Raw genomic sequence first — 20,682 nt, forward strand, 5'->3', positions numbered from 1 at the left:
CATGTTGTGCATTAGAAGGTGTTTATATGTTGTGCATAAAGGGTTAAAAGCGAAAATGGAGTTTTAAAAAAAGTAACGAGTTTCTTCGTGTGTAACGGAGCCATTCCTCGTTACAATACTGGTTACATGGGGATTTAAGGAATTACGGCCACAACACATGGCGCGGATCCAGCCTTAAATCTGAGGGTTTTTGCTCCCGCTGAGCAGCGGAGGGATGGAGATGCGGAGGGCGCAGCATCAGCAGAACCGGGCAGAGCGCAGCAGCTTCTCCTCGGCATCAGCACACACAACAAGGCTCACACAGACACAGCCGACCTAAATTATTTTAGTAGCGCAATTATCCCCCAAAACTCCCCCGAGGTATTCGGCAGTCGGAAAAAAAAAAGGAAATTAATGAAGAAGGAGGGCGAAGTCAGTTGCGCGACTGTGATGCGACAGATGTTGGAAAAGTCTGCTTGAATGTAGGCAGAAGAGGAAGAGGAGGAAGAGGAAGAGGAGGGAAAGTGTCCTGTACAGAGATGTTTTCCTGCTGGAGACGGACGATGAGCGTTGAAGAGGTGGAAGCTTTGTTGCGATGTTGCATTCTTTGAAAGCTTCAGCTGGTGAGTTCACTTTCTGATTCACGATTTCTCTACTTTGTTTGCATTTCGATACTTGTTCCTAAAAGAAAAAAAACAACCTCCACTTTTCACGTTTACCTCAGTTTCACTTGTTTGAACTGTATGTATGCATACACCTGTTTTAGGTGTATGCATCATTGCCATCATAGTTATTTATAGCACTCTATACGTGCCTATATGGTACATAGGACTGTATGATATTCATTATCCCCCATTTATTCTAATGGAAACACTTTAATAATCATCAGCGTGTTCCTGCTGGTGCTGCTTTAAGTGTGTCAGTGTGTTCTGTTGTAGCATTTGTGCAGTTTTTGTTGTTGTTGTTGTTGGTTTTTTTTCAACTAGGCTTACTGACATCCAAAGGGATATAACTCAAGACTTAATTATTTTCTTGGTTTATTCAAATTATAAAAAACAGACAAAACCTTGAAAATGAGCAGATTGGAAGTAGCTGATAGTGGTGTATATGGTTTCATACCTGAAGCAGTTTTCTGTTTATATGTTGTTGTTGACTAGTTGTTGTTTTTTTAACTTTGTATTTTTATGGTGGTTTGCACTCATCTGGATATGTTGACAAAAAGGGTTATGACCTATTTCGATGTTTAGGTGTGGGGGCTTATCTTTCTTTTTTTATGTCGTCCAAACCAAGTCTCATCAATGACGAATCCCAACATAAAAAAATATAAACTCATATTGTGTCTGGTAAATGAGAAGTTTGAATACTGCCCTTTATTCATATTTTACTTTGTGTGATTATATTAGGTCTCTTGAAACCGTCCTCTGCAGAAAACTAGAAAATGTGCCATTACTACTTTACTATTCAGCTGCTTTGTTGTTTATGTAAATCCATCTTTTTGTTGTTGTTGTTGTTTTTGTGTTAGTAACACTCTGTCCATGTGAATAGTAATCCTCTGGATATTTTGTTCCATAAACCTAAAAAGGGCCAGAACAGACTGTGTTTTAACTGCGTTTCAGCAGGATTACAGACATCACTAACTGCAGCCTCATTTCCCCCCTGGGACAGTGTGAGGCTTTTAAAAAATCAAGATGCTTCACTCTCTCAGGGACTCTGATCAAACCTTTTTTTTTTTGTCACCTATCATTTTTCAAAACTTGGCTCCTCCTGTTAGATTCGATTATCATCTCACCTGCAGTGTGATGTAAGCAAGGATCAGCATTTCAGTGAGAGGTAGAGGTGAACTCAGACCTCAGCAGCAAACTCTCTGTCCTCTCCTGCTGTCATAATGAGGACACACTCACATCAGTTGCAGTGTGGCTCTGGAGGAGCAGATCACCATCAAGGGAGTACCAAGGATTTGACGCTTGGGATTCTGCCAAATGGGCAATTTAATCAGAGGGCATTTTATGCACAGGAAGTATGTCAGTCTCCTTGTTAGGGGATGATTTATCTGCACTGTTATATTGGGCAGCTGCTCCAGACTTTAATTGATTTCAGCTTCAGGCAAAGAAGTATATGACGAGTCTTTAACTAGTTTCTTTGCTTTGCCTTCAATGCAGCTTTGTCTCTATGCAGTGTATTGTGGCTGAAGAAGACTGTCCCCACACCAAAATGACCCCATCAGTTGTTTGTACAGCAGCTTAAAATAACCCATACCACTGTTTTGTCCTTACCGGGGCCCTCTAGTGGCTGTAGCAACTATGAAGGACGCCAAGGTGGAAGTGATGTTTTGAGGATACAGAGTATAAAGAACAACATGGTCCATGATGGCTGGGTAGGAAGGGTTGGTGGATGGGTCAATCAAACACAGGGCATTCACCCAACAGACTGGTGTTTGTGTCCCCAGTAAAGTACCAAAATTATTATTATTATTTACATTAAATTTGTCAGTAAACTTTTGTGCATAGCCTGTGCTAGCTACGTCATGTCCTATATCAATTTTTACCTACATAACTACCTTATGTCTGTCCGTTATGTTACACCATCAATCTTTTCTGAAGCCTAACCCTTGGGTTTTGATTCCTAAACTTAATACCAGCAACACGTTTCAAGAAAGTTTCATGCTTGATAAGCAACTACAGTTGCACAAAAGTCAGGGGTCTCCATTGGCATATTTTGTGTTACATAATGCACCAAACTCTTTCAATGAGAGACAGCCCTGGAGGGCAGACGGGCCAGTCTAGTTCCTGGACTCTTCCGTGCTGTTGTAACACGTGCAGAATGTGTCTCAGCATTGTCTTGCAGGAACAAGCAGGGACATGCCTGGAAAAGACGTTGTCTGGATGGCAGCATGTGTTGCTTGATAACCTGTTTGTACCTTTGAGCATTAATGGTGTCTTCACAGATGTGACTCGTCAGACCACAGCACACTTTATCACCTTGTGTCAGCCCAGAGAAGTAGGCGGCGTTTCTGGATGTTATTGATATCTGGCTTTCTCTTTGCATGCTTGAGTCCTGACCTTTATGTTTGTAGATATAGTGACAGATGGTGTTTACAGAAAACAGTTTTTTTAAGTGTTCCTGAGCCCATGTATGCCCTTTATACAATCACATCAGTTTTCAATGCAGTTGAAGGAATCGAAAGTTACAGGTTTCAAATTTTAATGCTTTTATTGATGGTAATCCTGAAATTCCTTGCAATTGTGCACCGAGAAACGTTTTTCCTAAACTGTTGGATTGCTTGTTCATGCAGTTTTACACAAAGTGATGATCCTTGCCCAATCGTTTTTGCGAACAACTGAGTCTTTTGGGATGCCTCTTTCATACCCAGTCATAATACTATCACATTTAACCTTTGGGATGTTACAAACAGGTGATTTTTTAGAGGTTTTCACAACTTTCTTTTGTTGCACTTGTTCCAACTTTTTTTGAAATGGGATCAAATACTGAATACGTCTATATTTAAAACAAACAGCCTGCTTACACACAAGAGCTGCGTACACACTTTTTGAATAATTCCTCATGTTTAAATATATTCCAGATTAGCCATCAATGACTGTAGCAAAAAAATATTTTTAAAATATCCTTCCCCAAAAAGCCACATCCTGCTTGCACAGTCATTGTCATCTTTTGACAAAAAGAGAAAAGTGGGTGACAGAGTATTTCACTGCAGCTTTGACTTCTTTCCAAATGCAGCACCTTAATTCCAGGCTTAGCCAAAGATGTTGGCGAGCTGTCTGCAAGAAGATGTATCTGAGCCTGGAACAATGCATCTGCACATCTACCCACCACATGTTCAGTCTTAACAGTAATAAGATTAACATCACAGTCATGTTCAGGACTGTTTGGTAGAGGATAAATGTTGTCTTTTCCACATAAAGTGATTTCTGAGTTGGGTTAGTGGTCTTTTCATCTGAGCAACAACCAAGGGGCAGAATCTGTGTTGCACTGCACTTCTGAACCCACTGTGCATAAAAGCACTATTTAGGCCACACCGCCATTTGAAGTCTTTTTGAAGATGAAGAGAAAGATCCGATGTTGACAGCCACTGGAGGAATGTCGGGGCATGAATAAAGAGTTGAATGGCACTGGCCTGGGGCTTTTGTCAGCAGCATCCTTGTGTTGTTTGGCCATGAGAAAAGGATCTTTGGGCGGTTTCTTTTATGTTGCATGTTTTCTTTCATGCCATGTTTCCTTTTTTGAGATCCTTGTCCTTTCCAGTTTCATTATGTTCTTGTTTTCATTTCATGGGCTTCTTGCCTTAGATTATAATATATGCATATTATGCCTTTTTAAAGACCAACAGAACTGAAGCAGGACTGAAAAACATTGTATTCATTTTTGTTCAGTAGATTAAATTATAGGAGGAATTAGTGTTAGCTATTCATTGTTCAAATCACATATGCTCAGTCGCATGGTTCTCATCCAGAGGAAACAGGGAAATGGAGCCAAACACATTTGAGGAAGTTTAGCAGAATCAAAGGGGCAATGAATAGGATTGGCAACTTGTTAGCAAAAGGGACACAGGTTGGGAATTTTTGCAAAGCTATGGCATAAACAGTCTGACAAACTAGTGTGTGAAGTGGCAGGTATATATGCTGTTGCCTAATGAGACAACAAGGGGCAGGTGTGGCAGGGAGGAACTGGCTTGGGTGATTGACAAGGAGCAGGAAAGTCTGGTGGCATCTGGTGGACAGGTTGGAAATGACAAGATGTGGAAGCTGCAGGGAAACAGCAGCCCCATTCAGTGAAGTCCTGCATACTTAACATAGAAAAAAACACTCTTTTTGGTATCCATTTGTCAAGTTGTCGTTTGTTGAGGCATGAGGCTTTAAGGAAAAAATGATAGATACCTATAAAGAACATTATTTTAAAAAACAATTAATGAGAGTCAGAATCACCCAACAGCACCTGAACCACAGCTCTCCAGTGACAGAATCAGGGGCAGCGATGTAATACAGTTGTGTTTGGCCCTGGTGCAAAATTTATTCCGGCCCACAGTAGTGCATGCTTCTGCACACACACACACACACACACGGAGAGGCTCACCTCCGATGCCAAACAGCCTTTGATCAGCAGTGCTTCGGCTAGCAGTCTACTCATTATCCTCATTCGTACGATTAATTGAATAAAGACTACAAAGCCATGCAAAAGACTCAGAATCTTTGAAGAAAGAGAGGGAGAGAGATCGGTGTGAGGTAGTGCGATGCAGTCAGGAGGAGGCTTTCTGCACCTCCAGTAGAGCCGTTCAGAACAGGTACAAACACTTGCGATTTTAAGATACAAAGTACGAAATTGTCCTTGTCAATCACATCGACTCAATCATACAGGACAGCCCTCCCATTTCTCATTCTACTATTTCCTGACAAACTGCTCTTGTTGCTATTGGAATCATTCCTTTCTGTCAAATAGAGGAGAATATTAAATGTAAAAAGCCACCATTATCGTGCTGCATGTTCAATAATGATTTCATATCCACTTTCTATGCCTATTTAGCCAAGGTCGTGTGGGCTGGAGCATACTTAGCATGCAATGGGCCAGAGGCAGGGTCCTTGGAGAGGTGCTCAGTCCTACACAGAGGTCCAATCATACCTTATCAAAAGAATAACTAAAAGTAATTCATGTATGATGATGTCAGTGATGTAATTAGGGGCTGCTGAGAGGATAAGTGGAAGCAGTCAAATGGTCTTTCTTTAACTCCATCAGCTCCTGCTGGCTGGTCAAAATGATTTTACTGTTTCCTCCAAGTGCATCAAGTCCTCTTTGTGAAAGGACAAAATTCAAAGACTATTATCAACAAACACAATGACAGTGTTGGTAATTTGTTCCAATGCTTGAAACAATTGATGTTCAAGCATTCTTGACAAGTGACCTCTGGCAGTCGTACAACGGTCCTCTCTCAGGAGTAAAGCCAGAAGGAGTGTGTTGTTGTAATACCACCACAAAACCTTTTAAAGGGTGTCTCAGTGAGTTTTTCCTCATTCAGATCAAGGATTAATGGATAAAAAATGTTGTGGCTCCACCGATTTGGATTTGACTTGACTTAGGGGGAGGTCAGGGTGGATAGTCCGCTGTACAAAGAATTCAACTTCATCACAAGGAATCTGTCTCCAACATTCAGTGCTTCTTTCTTTTAACCTTTTAAGTAGTTGTCCACGTATGTCATAGAACACTGTCATTTTTGGAGCAATCCTTTGAGTTGCTTAGAAAGGCACTGACAAATGAAAAAATTCTTTACATTCTTTTTGGGACAGTTATTATATTTTATCTACACCGCAGAATAGTGGTACCACAGCTTCAGAAAAACAGAGCAAAACAAATGTACTTGAAAAACTAGAATTACAGTCTCACGGTTGTACGCCATGCAGCCAAGTTGGAGTTCCAGCCTGTTCTCCCTTCAGAAAACGTCAATATAGGTTGTATGTACATGCAGTGAAATTGGAGCTATATTCATGTATTACCCCGTCCGCTGCAATGTGTCCGCGGCCATCTTGCTGACGTAATAGTGATTAACGGTGATGAAAGTTAAAATGCCAGATTCCAGCATTCAGTTGGAGGCTGGACGGGTTGAACAAACAGCGGACTTTCACAGAGGAGTTTTTAACTTAAGTTACGTGAATCAGGTTTTTGAAAGTAGCTTGCGGTAGTCACGTGACCCTTGTAACTACTTCACTTCCAGCATTCCCGTACATTTATTTACTGTTTAAACTGTATTTATGACGCCTTACCAGGAAGTTTTTTGCCCTAAACCTAGGTTAGTGGTTTTATAAAGTAAATCCACAGAAACTGCAGCCTTTTTTTACAACCATGAGACCGTATGTGTATGTATAATGACGTGTATGCTATTTTTAGAGCGCGTCGCTGTACCGCGAGCCGCGACACGTACATACAGGTCGTAAAGTGCGGTACTGACACACAACCTCTTCTGTCATTTAGGCTAATGTGGATGTTGCTGCAAAGAAGCAACAATAAAGAAAAAATTGGACGCTTCACACACATCTTCCATCCAGCTACAAGATTAGCGTCACCATACAGTATCATACCAAATGTGAAATATGGTCACAATCTCTTTATCTGTCCCTCAGTTATGATTTTAAATTATGGCCCAAAAAGTTTTTTCTGATGTCACAGAGAAGCTGACTTTTAAACTTTTTTGATATAAAATGTCATCACGTCATCATTTTAGACATTTGAGTGGCATTTTGTCGTAATTTGCGTATTCATTTTTGAGTTATGCCCAAAAAACATGTATCTAAGATCACAGTGACCATGACCTTTGACCTCTGAAAATCCAATTAGTTCATCTGTGTGTCAACATTTGCGCTACAATTGAGGAAATTCCTTCCAGGCGTTCCTGAGATGAAGGGAAAGTTAAAGGGGTTACAGCAGCTGAGTGACAGCATAGATCAGGGATGGGCAACTTAAATGCTGGAGGGGCCACAATTTTTAATGGACACTATCACAGGGCCACATATAGGACCGTGCACTTAACCAGATATGATAAAACTGCAATTTTAAATATATTTACAGTGCAGTAACTTAACATATTTCATGCTCAAATGCATGTATAACAGTATAAATGGGAATAAAAAAGGTTTGAAAAAAATAAAAAACTGTGATTTCTTTTTTTTTTCAGTGCAAGAACAGCAGACCAACATTAAGTGCAAGAAGTAATTTTATGCATTTCTACACTGCACTTTTAAGATGTTGCCCATCCCTGGCATAGATAATGCTACATATATATTCATTGTTTTCTGTGGCAAGTGATAGCAGTGTGTAGTTTACACAGTGAAAGAAATAAACATTTTTGTAGTAGCAGTTGCTTAAAGAAGCAGTAACAAACACGTCAGTGGCTGTGGCGAATCGAGTCTGTGACCTGCCAAATACAGGATGCCTCCCATCCACCCCCTCCCCATGTACAGCACTGATGACATGACCCCCCCGTCGTCTCTGCCTTTGTGCCAGCTCAGTGGGGAACCAGGTGGGATTGTGAATCGGCCACGTTGGATTAGCATGCAGGCTGGTAAGTGTGCCAAAGAGGAAAAAGCTCCACCTGCACACTAGAGAGAGGGGAGATTATGGATTTGATCGCTTTTCTGTGAAATAGAAAAACAAAAATACAAGAGTGATTTCTTCCTGCTTTAGCCTCCATCATTTCCTCTTGACCTCCAGAACTGAAATACTCCTCGAGCCACGAAAAAGTGCCTGAACAGCTTTCTCTGACATAACCTTTAGTTTATTAGTATAAAGAGTCCTTATGCAGACACTTGAAGTTCTTGGATGAATATGCAAAGTATTGTACTTGAATATAGTGTCACTCGAGAAGCTATTTCCATTTTTGATACATTGTTCCGACATTACATATTCCCTTTTCCTCTTTGGTGCTCATTACTCTTGCTGTTTTTTCTCTCAGTTAAATTCTTTCACTCCCTTTCTTCTTCTTGAAATGTCCCCTTTACTGCTTTCCTCTTCTATTTCTTGTTATTGCTTTCTCTCTCTCATTTTCTCTCTTTTCCTTTTTTTGGCTCCTTTTTTCAGACTTTGTTCATTGTGCGATTTTTCACCTTCTTGTTTTCGCTCCATTTCTTCTCATTGCCTTCCTCCAGTTTCTCATTCTGTTACTTTTCCTCTATGTTTTCCTGCTTTTTCACTTTATTGGGTTTTTGTTTCTTTCAATTATCTCAAAAAACTCCTTTTTTCGCTTCTACTTTCAGCATCTTTACTTCTGATACTACTTCTATCATTTCTTCTTCTCTTCTTCTTCTACCACTAGACTTTAGGGATTTCACTTTTTGTCAAAGAGTTCTTTTAAAACAGAATACATGATTTCCGAAAACAAACACCAGCAGCCTCCTGGACCACGTTTCATTAGGAGTGTACTGCAGTTGAAGCCCGCAGTCAGTCAGTCAGTCAGTATGTAGCCCTGATGAAGTTGGATGCATGTTTGACCTGTTCCAGGTTAAGAGCCCTCTGTGTCCCATCAGTCAGCTCCACTTTAATGCGTGACCTCCCATCATCCCTCTGATGTACTTCGATGGATTCGACGCATCACCGCTGTTAGTTGAGACGACCTAATTTGTCACATCACATAGGCGCTGCACTGAGACTAATTCCCTTCCCTCATTTATTTGTGCTATTATTAATATTGCAGACGGCGCACTTTGCGTGACGTCGCACAGAGTCTTAACTCTCTCCTCATCAGAATGAGGAATTACAGCAGAGTGCTTTACCCAACACGCAGTCTGGAACAAGACCGACGTGAGTGGATCTGTCACTGTGACCCACTTCCACCACACGTTACATGGGTGTAAATACTCAAACACACCCACACTTATAATGCGTCAGTCCCTCTCTCTCTTTATCTGTCTTTTCTCTCACAAAAATATTTACTTTTTTACATGCAAATCATTACTTTTGACCTCTTTTTTTATTGTATTTTACATTTGGTTGCTAAATTGCATAGGGTAAGAGCAGATGATTAAAGAATCAGACAGAGAAAATGGCACATTTCATTACAGGTCAAATCAATTTGAGTGATAATTAAATGCATATGGCAACAAGTTGAAGCAACAAAAGAAAAGAAAAACCACTCACACACTCAAATTGACAAACTGTGCATTTACCCTCCAACACACAAATCACAGACACACACTGTAATTAATTGCAAGCCAGAGAAATTGACCCGTTTTCAGCTCATTTCTGTACGTGCACACTGTTGTAACACACAGTTTTGCATTACGCATAACAGTCAAGTGAAATAAATATGTTTCAATGTTTAGGCACAGAGGAAAAACAATTAATATAATCCCGTTTGTCACACACACACACACACACACACACACACACAGTTCTCTTTATCTCTCCCTCCACATGCCAACTCCAACAATACAAGCAGCCAAACACACCCTTCCTTGGTCACATTAGTATTCATGGGTCTGCATTTTCCTCACAGCCTTTAAAAAAAAAAAGCAAAACCATCGAATTAGAAATGGCTTTCTCAACAACGATACAGTCCGTTAAATGTTTTGCAATGAGCAGAAATATTATGTAATGTAGACATGAATTATGTAAAGATTACATTCCTCCAAACAAACAGGATTATGTCATAACAACAGATGCTCACCTGTCCACCATCCAGTCATTCACCAAATTTGGCAAATAAGTTAAACAGTGAGCATGTGATGATTTAATACTGGACTGATATATCCGTAACAATATTTAAAAATGCTGAAAAAAATAATGTTCACATTCTTTTAATGTCAGTTTTTGATGTTTTTTCACACCTTTTGCGATTATTAATTATGATTTTTTACCCTTGCTGCTGTATCAAAGTCATACAATTTTGGTTTTCAAAGCAGCTCCCCCTTCATAATTATTTATTATTGTACAACCTTGATTTCAAAAAGAGCTTGGATGAGTTTAAAAGGTGAACAGAATGTAATCATTCGCTCATCCTTTATGAAATATATTCAGTTGAAAACTTTACAAAGATAGTAAATCTTCTATTTAAACTGATTTCTTTTTAGAAATAGAGACTCTTAAGTCTGAATTTGATGCAATCTGTTTACACAGTGTCTCTCCTTTTTTGGATTCTGTATTTTTAAGTAAAGTAGTTAAGTGATGTTACTTCAAATAACATTGTTGACTTTTGTTTTGACACCGGACAGAAACCTGTGTCTCCTGATGAAAGTCCTGGTTTGTTTGACCCACCCCCCCCAAAGAACTTTTCATGCTTTAAACTCTGTTTCCTAGCTTCTCCCTTCACTTTCACACTTTCCCCTTAGTTAGTGCTATTCATAATTACAGCTGATAGAGGAGGCCACCACCAACACACGTTAATACAGACGCTCATTCAATGAGCTGATAACAACCTACTGGACCTACTAGAAGCAGACCCCTACACGCCCAAATTTATGGGATGATCACTGCTAATAAACACCTATTCAATTGGGCCAATATATCCAAACAAGGTGTCTGTTTTTGAGCCATATTTTTGCACTTTTTCAACAATTTTTTCAACATAAACTTAGAAATATACACATGTCACCTGTTTGTTTCTAAATAAGAATCAGTTCATATAGAAATGGTATACTATTTTTGAGCAATTAGCAGTCTTAATAAACTATAAATCCATTTTATTATATTATCCAAAATGCCTTTAGTTCTATATGTAGCAACCTTTGCTGGGATGGTTGAGATTGAGTTCTCTGTTCAGACAGAATTGTAGAAAAGATGGGGTCAAGACAAGTCAAGCTGCCTCTCATTTGTGTCCACCATTTACTTTTGATCTGTGGCAGACTGCTATTGTAGTGGTTAAATTGTTCTCTGTTGTTTCCCTTGCATCTCAGACATTTATTTGTTTATTTAACATAGATACGGCTCCCGACATGGCCTTGTTTACAAGTCCTTTCCCCGACAAACCCAGAGGGGAAAAAACCAGGGGACTTTTGTTTTCCTGCTATGCACCCGACAGCTGTTCTGCCAGCAAACCTTTTAATATTTGCTGCTTGCATGCAGGAGGTCTCAGGGGCCGTCACACTGCAGCAGGTGCCAGAAGCCCATAAAAAAGAGAAACACACACACACAAACTCCATCACGAACTCAAACACACTTTTAACAATTTCAAGCACACACAGTCACACTGAAAACACACAAAAGTGCAAAGACACAAGCTCACGGTCTGTGATCCCCACACTGTTGTTCTGTTCCAGCCGCTTTAATTGGGGATTTGAGCCAGGCTCTTGTCTTTCTCACTGTGACGAGCTAAAAATAGCTCTTTGACAAGTGTCAGAAAACCCAGCCGGGCTCAGACTGTGCATTCTCTGTCAGATGGGCTGCTTGGCACAGGGATTCATGCTCAGGGCTTCAAAACTCAGAGGAGAACAAAGACTGTCAACCTGCGGCCCATGTGAGGTCATGCTCCTGTTTAATGCACCTGTTGCAAGGGACGTTTTCACTTAAAATCGTGCTTTCACATGCCGCTGCAGGTCCCACAAGTTACAGGCAGAGATTGAAAGTTGAGGAGCGGCAGATACTTAAAGAGCCGAGCCCAGAGAGAGCTCTTTCTCAAAGCTAATGAAGCCGTAATGTAGGTGAGAAGAAGGGTTCAAGTCATCTGAGAATCATTGCCTCTACTTTGCTCCCGGCCCTGTTACAGCAAGATAATGATATGTGTCGCTGATTATGATCCTGAGCAGGAATCCTCTTGTTAGCAGTTTTTAGTGGATGATATGAAACCTTAAAAATGTTCCATCAGTGCTGAGATGCTGAAAAAGTCTTGATAAAACACTCGCCTGCACGCTAAAAACATTAATGATGTGATTCCCAATAAAATCATCTGTTTGATTGTTTTTTTAATTTCATTAGTTGTTTGATTAATATAATCCAGTCATAATCCGAACCGTCGAGGGAACATAAAGCAACTCCGGGGAGCAGAGCGACGGCTAAATCTGCAGCTGTGTGCAGTCGGTGAAGAAAGTCCTAATTTTAACACGGGGTGGCAACTGTCCACAGATTGATGTAAGGCGATAAGGGCCCGAGCGGAGAGACTTGATGAGTTTTGTCTGATGACAGAGGAGAGGAAGCAAACACAGACACAGTCGGGGAAGTTAAATGATTTCAAAGAATTAAGTGTGGGAGTTCACCCAAAAGACGACAGGACACCATGGCCAGAAGAGGTTACATCTGATTGTTTGCATTTTAGGCATTGTGAGGGTTTGTTAGGTAAGACTTGGCTCTGGCTTGGCCTCAGGTTGTTTTTGAGTTATGCAAAAAGGTTACAGGGGAGGTTCATGTTGGTCAATCCAATCCAAGAAGCACCCAGATGGACAGACGTCCCTCAGTCATCAAACAACATTATTATGAAACTAAAGAGAGACGATCAATGGACTTCTCTGGAAATAATCTTTTCATGATTTCTGGCTGAAAACTCAAACCAGCGTAACAACAATAAACAAAGTCACATTTACTTGTTTCTGCAGATGGCCGACCAAACCACATTATTATTGAACTGCATTAAACAGAAATAGTAAACAAACTTCTAAGAAACACCAGCAGGAGGAGGAAGAAAGGCAGGAAAGAGTGTGACTGATACAAAAATGTTATAGAGATTCTACAATTTCATTACACCGAACAGAAAAAAACTCAAAGCAACATAAAGACAAACACATAATGTTACAACAGTCGCTCTTTTGACAGGCTCTGCATGACAAAAATCTAAAAAAAAATATATATAATATCTACGTTTTCAGTTTGAGGAAATCTTTTTACAATAAACAGAGAGACATTATGAAATTAAACAGTGAATTTCTCAGTTGTTAGTGATAAATAAAGAACATCTTGCTACATTTTTCACCCAAATTCTGCTTGTTTATTTCCAGCCTGTAATTTCCAGGATTAATCTAAATGTATGGACACAGAACAAAGGGACTGTCCCAGTGATAGGAGTGTAAAAACAGTATGGTTATAAAAATAGATTCCTTTTTATTTGACATGTAGCAGCTTATATTATATTCTTAAAGGGATGAATTGTTTTCTGCAGCAGCTCTTTAAGTGACTGTTGTCTGCTCTAATTTGAAACGGCATCATTAATAGAAACAACCAGTGGCTGTGCGTAATAGAAAATAGTTAGTATAATTAACAGTGTAACAGGACACTCATGTGACTCCGCTCCACTCAGGGTGACAAATATATGTTGAGATTACTAACGCATTCATCCCCCTTACTTTCTAATTTGACGGACGGGGTCACTCCCGGGCGGGACTCCGGGGTCGTGACCTTTGTCTGGATCGTAGCTTTATGATGTGTGGGGGGACGCAGAGGAGGAAAAATCCTGAGACCTGATTGGCTGGAAGGACTGAGAAACTGACAGCCCACCCGCCTGAGATATCACACACCTGCCAGTCTCTGTCTCTCACAAGTCGGCCCAGTGGGGGATTAACAATTTTAAATAGTGAGCCCCTCCCATGTATAACAGATCTAAAGAGAGTGATGTGAAGGCTAAAAGCTGATATTTGTTATTTCTTTTAAAAGTCATATAGTTCTTTGAAGTAAAAACCACCTAATCTTGCTCCCTCTGATTAAACACTGGCCCCTGCTTGGCCCCCACAGTAAAACTGGTCTAGAACCACCACTGGAAATACTGCACAAAAAAACAAGACAAAATGTAATAAAAGGTCTTACAGATTGTTATACCACAATTGTGGCCAGGAAAATGTCCCCCTGATCAGTCGTAAGCGGCTAAAGTTTAATAAAAAAGGTCAGTATCGGTGTCTGGTGTGTCAGACATATCGGTCCAACAGGAGTCCTGGGAGTCTAAGAGCACAAGTGTTGGGTTGTGAGTCAGCGCTCCCAGCCAGCCAGTATAAGAGCGGTTTGCATGAGGAGAAGGGATGAGATAAAGACTGTGCAGCTCTGGGACTGTCGACAACTCTGCCACTCAGAGGAGAAGCTGCAGCGAGGGCGAGTCCACACACTGGAAACTGCCTGATGGTGGAGAAGGAGAAGCTGCAGCTGCTGCAGGTTAGACTTAGCCTGGCATTTGGATTGTCTTAGCTGTATTTTTGAAGTATGATTTGTATCTGAGCTTTGAGTTTCCGGTGCACTTGTGGGACATTGTGTAGGTGCTGTGTGAAGAATCAGAGTTGTTTTTCCAGGTTGGTCGCCTCTGGTCCTCAAACAGTGGCGGGTCTCAGCGGTGGCTGTTGGAGAGGGAAATACATAATTTACATCACATACTTTCTCAGCACCTGTTTATTCAACCAGAAAGGCCAGACTCTGGCAGGATAATGTAATTATGTAATATTTTACCGTGCAGCAATTTCACTGTAGTGAGTGGGACACTTTTTGGACTCCTTTCTTCAAAAATGTGCAGGTTGGTTTCGTTCTTACACTATTATGTCTGCATGATTTGTCTCAGAATCTATGATTTTATCTGGTTTTGTGCTCGTCTTTCTACTTGAGATATGAAAGTATTGGTTTATTTGGTACTACGTATGTCTTCTAAACTGAATTGTGATTTTTTAAAATTTGTTTAATCTCCATTATTCCAACACAATTTATTATTTAAGTTTATTCTCACGACTACTTCAGATGAGAGATTTCATAGCTGAATCTCTTATTCATAATATGCTTTCTATTCACGTCAGTAGTTATTTTAATTAATTTAAACTTTATTACCACAAAAGGGTCCATAGAAATAAAACCAATTAGAGCAGATTAGGCATACTTTTGTGAAATGTTTGACATCAGTATCTCACTGTGAGACAAAGAGCAAATTAATGTAATTTAAAAGTATAAGGGATTCTTTCATATAGATTTGGCTGAACTTAATTATACATTAGTCATTATTGTAAAAGACTCCAGTGCAAAAATACAAAGATTAATTAATCAAAGAACAAAAAATTCTGACAAAGTGAGGTCAAGTATCATCCCCAAATGACAAATTTCTCTCAAAGCTCTTTTGCAAATTCTAGCGTACTATATCTGTCGACTGTAAAAATGGCATTAATCAGCACAAAACCTCAGGCAGAGCAACAGAGTCTCTCTTCCAGGAAAAACAAACATGCACGGGTCTTATATTATATAAACGGGAGACAGAGCTTCCATTTTTACCTGGATTTGTCTACATCTTATTATATACTCTTGTCTGTTTTTACTTTATTTTAAACTCCTTTTATTCTGTAAATCTATATCGCCCTCGCCCTGTTGCTGGCTCTGGCTCCAGTTGGCGTGCCTAAATCCAGATGCCTGGGCCAGGGGGCAAAGCTCTCATCTCACTGAGGCCTCATCTGCACTATCAGAGACGCAGCGCATGAGGCTGGCCGCACTAATACTTTGTATTTATTTATTTCGTTTTCAGGCCAGATCATATATGGACACTTCCATGGGCATTAAGTACTTTTAATGGTACTTTTCCAGTCTTTGGAAGGATAAAATGTCCAGAGTAAAAAGTGAGATGTATTCTTTGATAATCAGTTAAGTAGGGATTTTGTTGTCTGCTGTACAGAGATGTAGGCCGATCTTATCAGCTGCGACATCTGCTTCACACTGGACACTCTCTGCTGCCCGACGTCTACTTTTTATCGTGTTCTCTCTGATATCAAATGAGGAGTAGGAAAACACGTACCGAGGGAGTGCCTGAAATGAATTATGGGACACAGTCATCAGCAGAAATAAGGTCACCATGTTATTGTCTCTTCTGGCTCTTCGTCATACACCTGAGGACGTTGTGGAGGTGGAGGAGTTTAATATGGCATCCACCACTATATTAACCCAACTCAAATAAATAGCAAGCTCAAAACGAAAAAGCAAAAATTAGAAACGGTTTGTCTTTCCTTCATTTGAGATCCACATTGGTACCCCCGTCACACTTCTCCGTGATACCAGCTGGCACAGCATGAATCATTTGAAACCAGGACAGGACCGCCCGCTCAGAATGTAGTATTTGTAGGTGGTTTTTAATTCATCTTGTTTGTCCTGGTTTTCCTCTTTGGCAGCTGGAGCACAAAGCTGATGAGACGGACAGTGACAGTTTTTTCTTACATCAGTTTTTTGCAAAAGTTTTCTCATTTTCTATTTTAAGCTATAACTTATGGACATAACACCACACCAATACACTTGGGGGTATATTACTTTAGCCTGAAGGAGAACAGCTGTTTATATTCGCTGTTAAAACCAAGTGTTTTCATATGCTGTTTTGTGTTTGAACATCAAGTTAAACTTAAAAGTCTTAAACTCTAAGTCTAAAACTTGTATCTCTCTCTCTGTCTCTTTCTTTGTTCTGCTCAGGCCACTCTAAAGGGCATGTTATTGAAGGAACCACATCTCTACAGAGGACTTAACTCAAGTCAGATTCCAACTTGACTGCCACTGGTTATGAGCATCTGCACTCCGAGACTGATACGGTAAACACAATCATATCTTGCTTGCTTGTTTTAACTCTGTATTTCTTTCTTAATTAGGATTTTCCTCTTTCCTGTATTGCTATTTATCAATCTTTATTGTTTTGGTGTTGGACATATTGACCAGAGCGATGTCTGTAGAAAGAAAATAGTTCCTGCTGCACATGAAACTACTCACGACACGGTCTGTGGATAATATTGAGTAACAAGGATGATTTCAGGAAAGAGACATTGCTGTTGAGTTTGAGAATGTATTTTTTTGTTGCTTTGAGCGCCATAAAATAAGTGTAATCTAGTTTTATTATTTAGATAAAAGGCAGGCCAATATCTCCAACACTGACTGATAAAAAGCACTACAGATAAGAGGAAAAATATGTATTTTTGAGATGAGAGTGAACTATCCCATTAGCATATCTCTATTTATTGCCAAAAACATCCAAGCTAATGTCTTTATGTGTGTGTCTCTTCTCAGGCTGGGGGTAAGATGTTTGTGGAGTCAGTCGTCCGATGGGGGGCTTGGAGCATCCTGCTCCACTTTGGACTGGGTGTATCTGCAGGAAGCTGTCCTCCACGCTGTGTGTGTCGACCTGAGGCTAAAGAAGTCATCTGCTCTGGCAAACATTTGAACTCAGTGCCAGAGGGCTTTTCCAGCGATGCCAGGCGTTTGGATCTATCCCACAATAAGATTAAGACTGTCGGGCGCCGCCAGTTCTCTGGTCTCCTACAGCTTCAAGAGTTGGATCTCAGTGATAACATAATCTCCATGATTGAGGTGGAGGCTTTCCAGGGCCTACAGAATCTCAGGACGCTTCGGATTAAGAATAACCGTCTCAAGATTATCCCGGTTGGGGTGTTTTCTGGCCTTTCCAGTCTGCGATTTTTGGATCTGAGCCAGAATGAGATCCTGGTGTTCCTGGACTATACCTTCAAAGAAATGGTGAACCTGCAAACACTGGATGCTGAGGAGAATGACTTAGTCTTCATCTCCCAGCGGGCTTTTTATGGACTGCAGAATCTGCAGGAGCTCAATTTAGACCGCAGCAATCTGACCTCTGTTCCTACAGAGGCATTGTCCCAGCTCCAGAGCCTGACACGTCTTCGCATGCTGCGCCTCACCATTTCTACTCTTCCCAACAACGCTTTCCGGCGACTACACCGTCTGCGCAGCCTCTTGATTGCAAACTGGCCAGCACTGGACACTGTGGCTAGCAACAGCCTGATTGGTCTTAATTTGACCTCGCTCATCATCAGCAGCTGCAACCTCAGTGTTGTTCCTTACGCAGCACTTCGTCACCTGGTTTATCTGCGCTACCTGGACTTGTCCTACAACCCCATTACTATTATCCAAGGTAATCTGCTCGGGGACCTCCTGAGACTCCAGGAGTTACACCTAGCAGGCGGGAGCTTGCTACGAATAGAGCCGGGGGCCTTTCGGGGACTGGCCTATTTTCGGATGCTTAACGTTACATCCAACCTGCTCACTACTTTGGAGGAGAGCGTCTTCCACTCTGTGGGGAATCTTCAGGTTTTGCGGTTGGACGGGAATCCCCTCGCATGTGACTGCCGCCTTCTCTGGGTTGTCCGCCGACGATTGCGCTTGAACTTTGACGGGCATCAGCCCACGTGTTCGTCTCCCGATGCAGTGAGACAGCGTGAATTCAGAGACTTCTCAGAGAAGGAGCTGCCGAGGCTGTTTACCTGCCGCCCTGCCCGTATCATGGACCGTAGGCCGCAGGAGGCGAGAGTAGAAGAGGGCACGACAGTTCTCTTCTCCTGTAAGGCTGATGGAGATCCATTCCCGTCTATCACCTGGATCTCATCCCATAAGAATGTGGTTTCTCCAACAGGACGAATCAGAGTTTTAGCCAATGGAACTCTAGAAGTACGTTTTGCCCAAGTTCAGGACAGCGGGACTTATCAGTGCCTGGCGGGCAACGCCGCAGGCAACGACAGCCTGACTGTCGGTCTGTACGTGAAGGGGCTCCCTCGGAACCGAACCATCCCCTTCTTCTCAGAGGAGGGCTGGCAGGAGCCTTCAAACTCCCAAGCTGCCAACTCCTCAGCTCAAATGGCCAAACCGTACCCGTTTGATGCAAAGACCTTGATCATCGCCACCACCATGGGCTTCCTGTCTTTCCTCAGCTCAGTGGCCATCTGTTTTGTCTTCATGTTCTTCTGGAGCCAGAGCAAAGGTCAGATCAAGCACACGGCGACAATTGACTTTGTTCCTCGGTCTTCAATGGGTGGTGGAGGAGGGGACGGAGGTGACGGTGGCAGATTCACCATGAAACTTATTTAAAGCCAAGGAAGAGGTGAAAGGGGTCTCCATATTGACTGAGTTCTTCTGCACTATGGACCCCTCCCACTGGGACACTCAAGGACCTCTGTTCAAAACCTCTCTTGAAGGTGAATGAGAGCCAGTTTGTTGGGCTTGAGCTCGCCCTTTCTAATTTTAGAGTGGAAAGTTACATCTCAGCACCCACTTTGCTAACAAATGAATATCTCATGATCCTGGAATAGAAAGATGTTAACAGATTTTAGGCAGAGCTCTCTCTCATGGTTGCTGTGCATTTGTTTTCACCAACTTTAAATAAGAAAATGACCACTTGTCTAGCACAGTTGTAATTTTTTAAGTTGCATGTAATTACAAACTACTTTTAATATTCACAGTTTTTGGGATTAACACGTGAAGACACAGCTTTCTGCAATGTCAAACACATCAGGTGCTTATTTAATCATCCATGTTGTACAAGTGTATTCAGCTTAATGTCTTCACTTGCCAATACAAGCCAAGAAAACATTTGCCCTTTTGAACCTTGGGCTGCTATTTCTGCTTACCCACAGAGGATCATGTCAAAGACTGCCAATTCAGCAGTGGCTTTAAGTGTATGTGACTACAAAGCTTTTGATAGTTGCAATAAATATATGGAATAGTCTAGCCAGAAAAAAAGTGAACCCATCATCAAATTTTGGACATTTTGGAGCTTTGCAGTATGCTTCAGGAATGCTGCATTGGAGTTTTGCTTTCTGTCATGAGAACTGCTTACTTTGTAGTGTAGCAGTGCAAAAGGGACTGTTAGCATCCCATAATGTACATAGGAATGTATCCTTTCCCATTTTATTTAAAAAACAAACAAACAAACAAGTATGTCAGGTCCAAATCACTGGATCACTGTCTTTCTTTTGCATTATTTTATCATGTAATTGCAATAGATGACTTTTTGTTCTATCAGAAGATTCCCCCTTTTTATACTCAAGAAACCACTTTTTTTTATTTTCTACCCACACAAAACACTGATAAATATGTGCCTCAGTAACATTCTCACCGTGGACAGAGAGAATGCTCACCTGATCATTGCTATCTTGTAAATATTTAGGTCACGGGCGTTTCTGTGCACTGGCTTTATTCTATCATTTTATCTAGTTCTGGGGATTAGTGTCACTCAAATACGGCACTCTTGTGTATAAACGTAACTGTGAAGATGCACTACGCACAACGTAATGCTTTATTTTGCCAGGAAAAGAGGATATAAATGATGCAGATGTCTAGCATTGACAGATTTGTTTATTTGCCATCTTGTTCATACATGACAGATTCTTTTTTTCATTTTACTTTATTAAATGCCTATATTTAAACCTGCCTTGTGTCTGTGGATTGCCTTCGAATTGTTTCATGTAAAATATTTTGGAATGCGATCAAATGGGTAAAAAAAAACCAAACTGATCCAATCATCTTAAAACCAATCTCTCAGTGGATCTTCAT

General features: G+C 41.0%; 1 protein-coding gene across 3 annotated transcripts; it reads left to right on the plus strand.

Annotated features, from left to right (window-relative positions):
* The first annotated feature begins 499 nt into the window (after positions 1 to 499).
* Positions 500 to 20,559, plus strand: lingo4b (leucine rich repeat and Ig domain containing 4b). 3 transcript variants are annotated; one of them, XM_059338532.1, is made up of 3 exons: positions 500 to 602; positions 16,807 to 16,922; positions 17,392 to 20,559. In XM_059338532.1, exon 3 carries the CDS (start codon positions 17,404 to 17,406, stop codon positions 19,216 to 19,218), a length of 1,815 nt encoding a protein of 604 aa, XP_059194515.1. In that variant the 5' UTR covers positions 500 to 602; positions 16,807 to 16,922; positions 17,392 to 17,403; the 3' UTR covers positions 19,219 to 20,559. The 3 variants fall into 3 exon arrangements, with proteins under 3 accessions (XP_059194515.1, XP_059194516.1, XP_059194517.1); XM_059338533.1 differs by lacking the exon at positions 500 to 602 and adding an exon at positions 14,422 to 14,538; XM_059338534.1 differs by lacking the exon at positions 500 to 602 and adding an exon at positions 14,862 to 14,890.
* The last annotated feature ends 123 nt before the right edge of the window (positions 20,560 to 20,682 follow it).

This window comes from Centropristis striata, chromosome 8 (assembly GCF_030273125.1).
Source record: "Centropristis striata isolate RG_2023a ecotype Rhode Island chromosome 8, C.striata_1.0, whole genome shotgun sequence".
NCBI lineage: Eukaryota > Metazoa > Chordata > Actinopteri > Perciformes > Serranidae > Centropristis > Centropristis striata.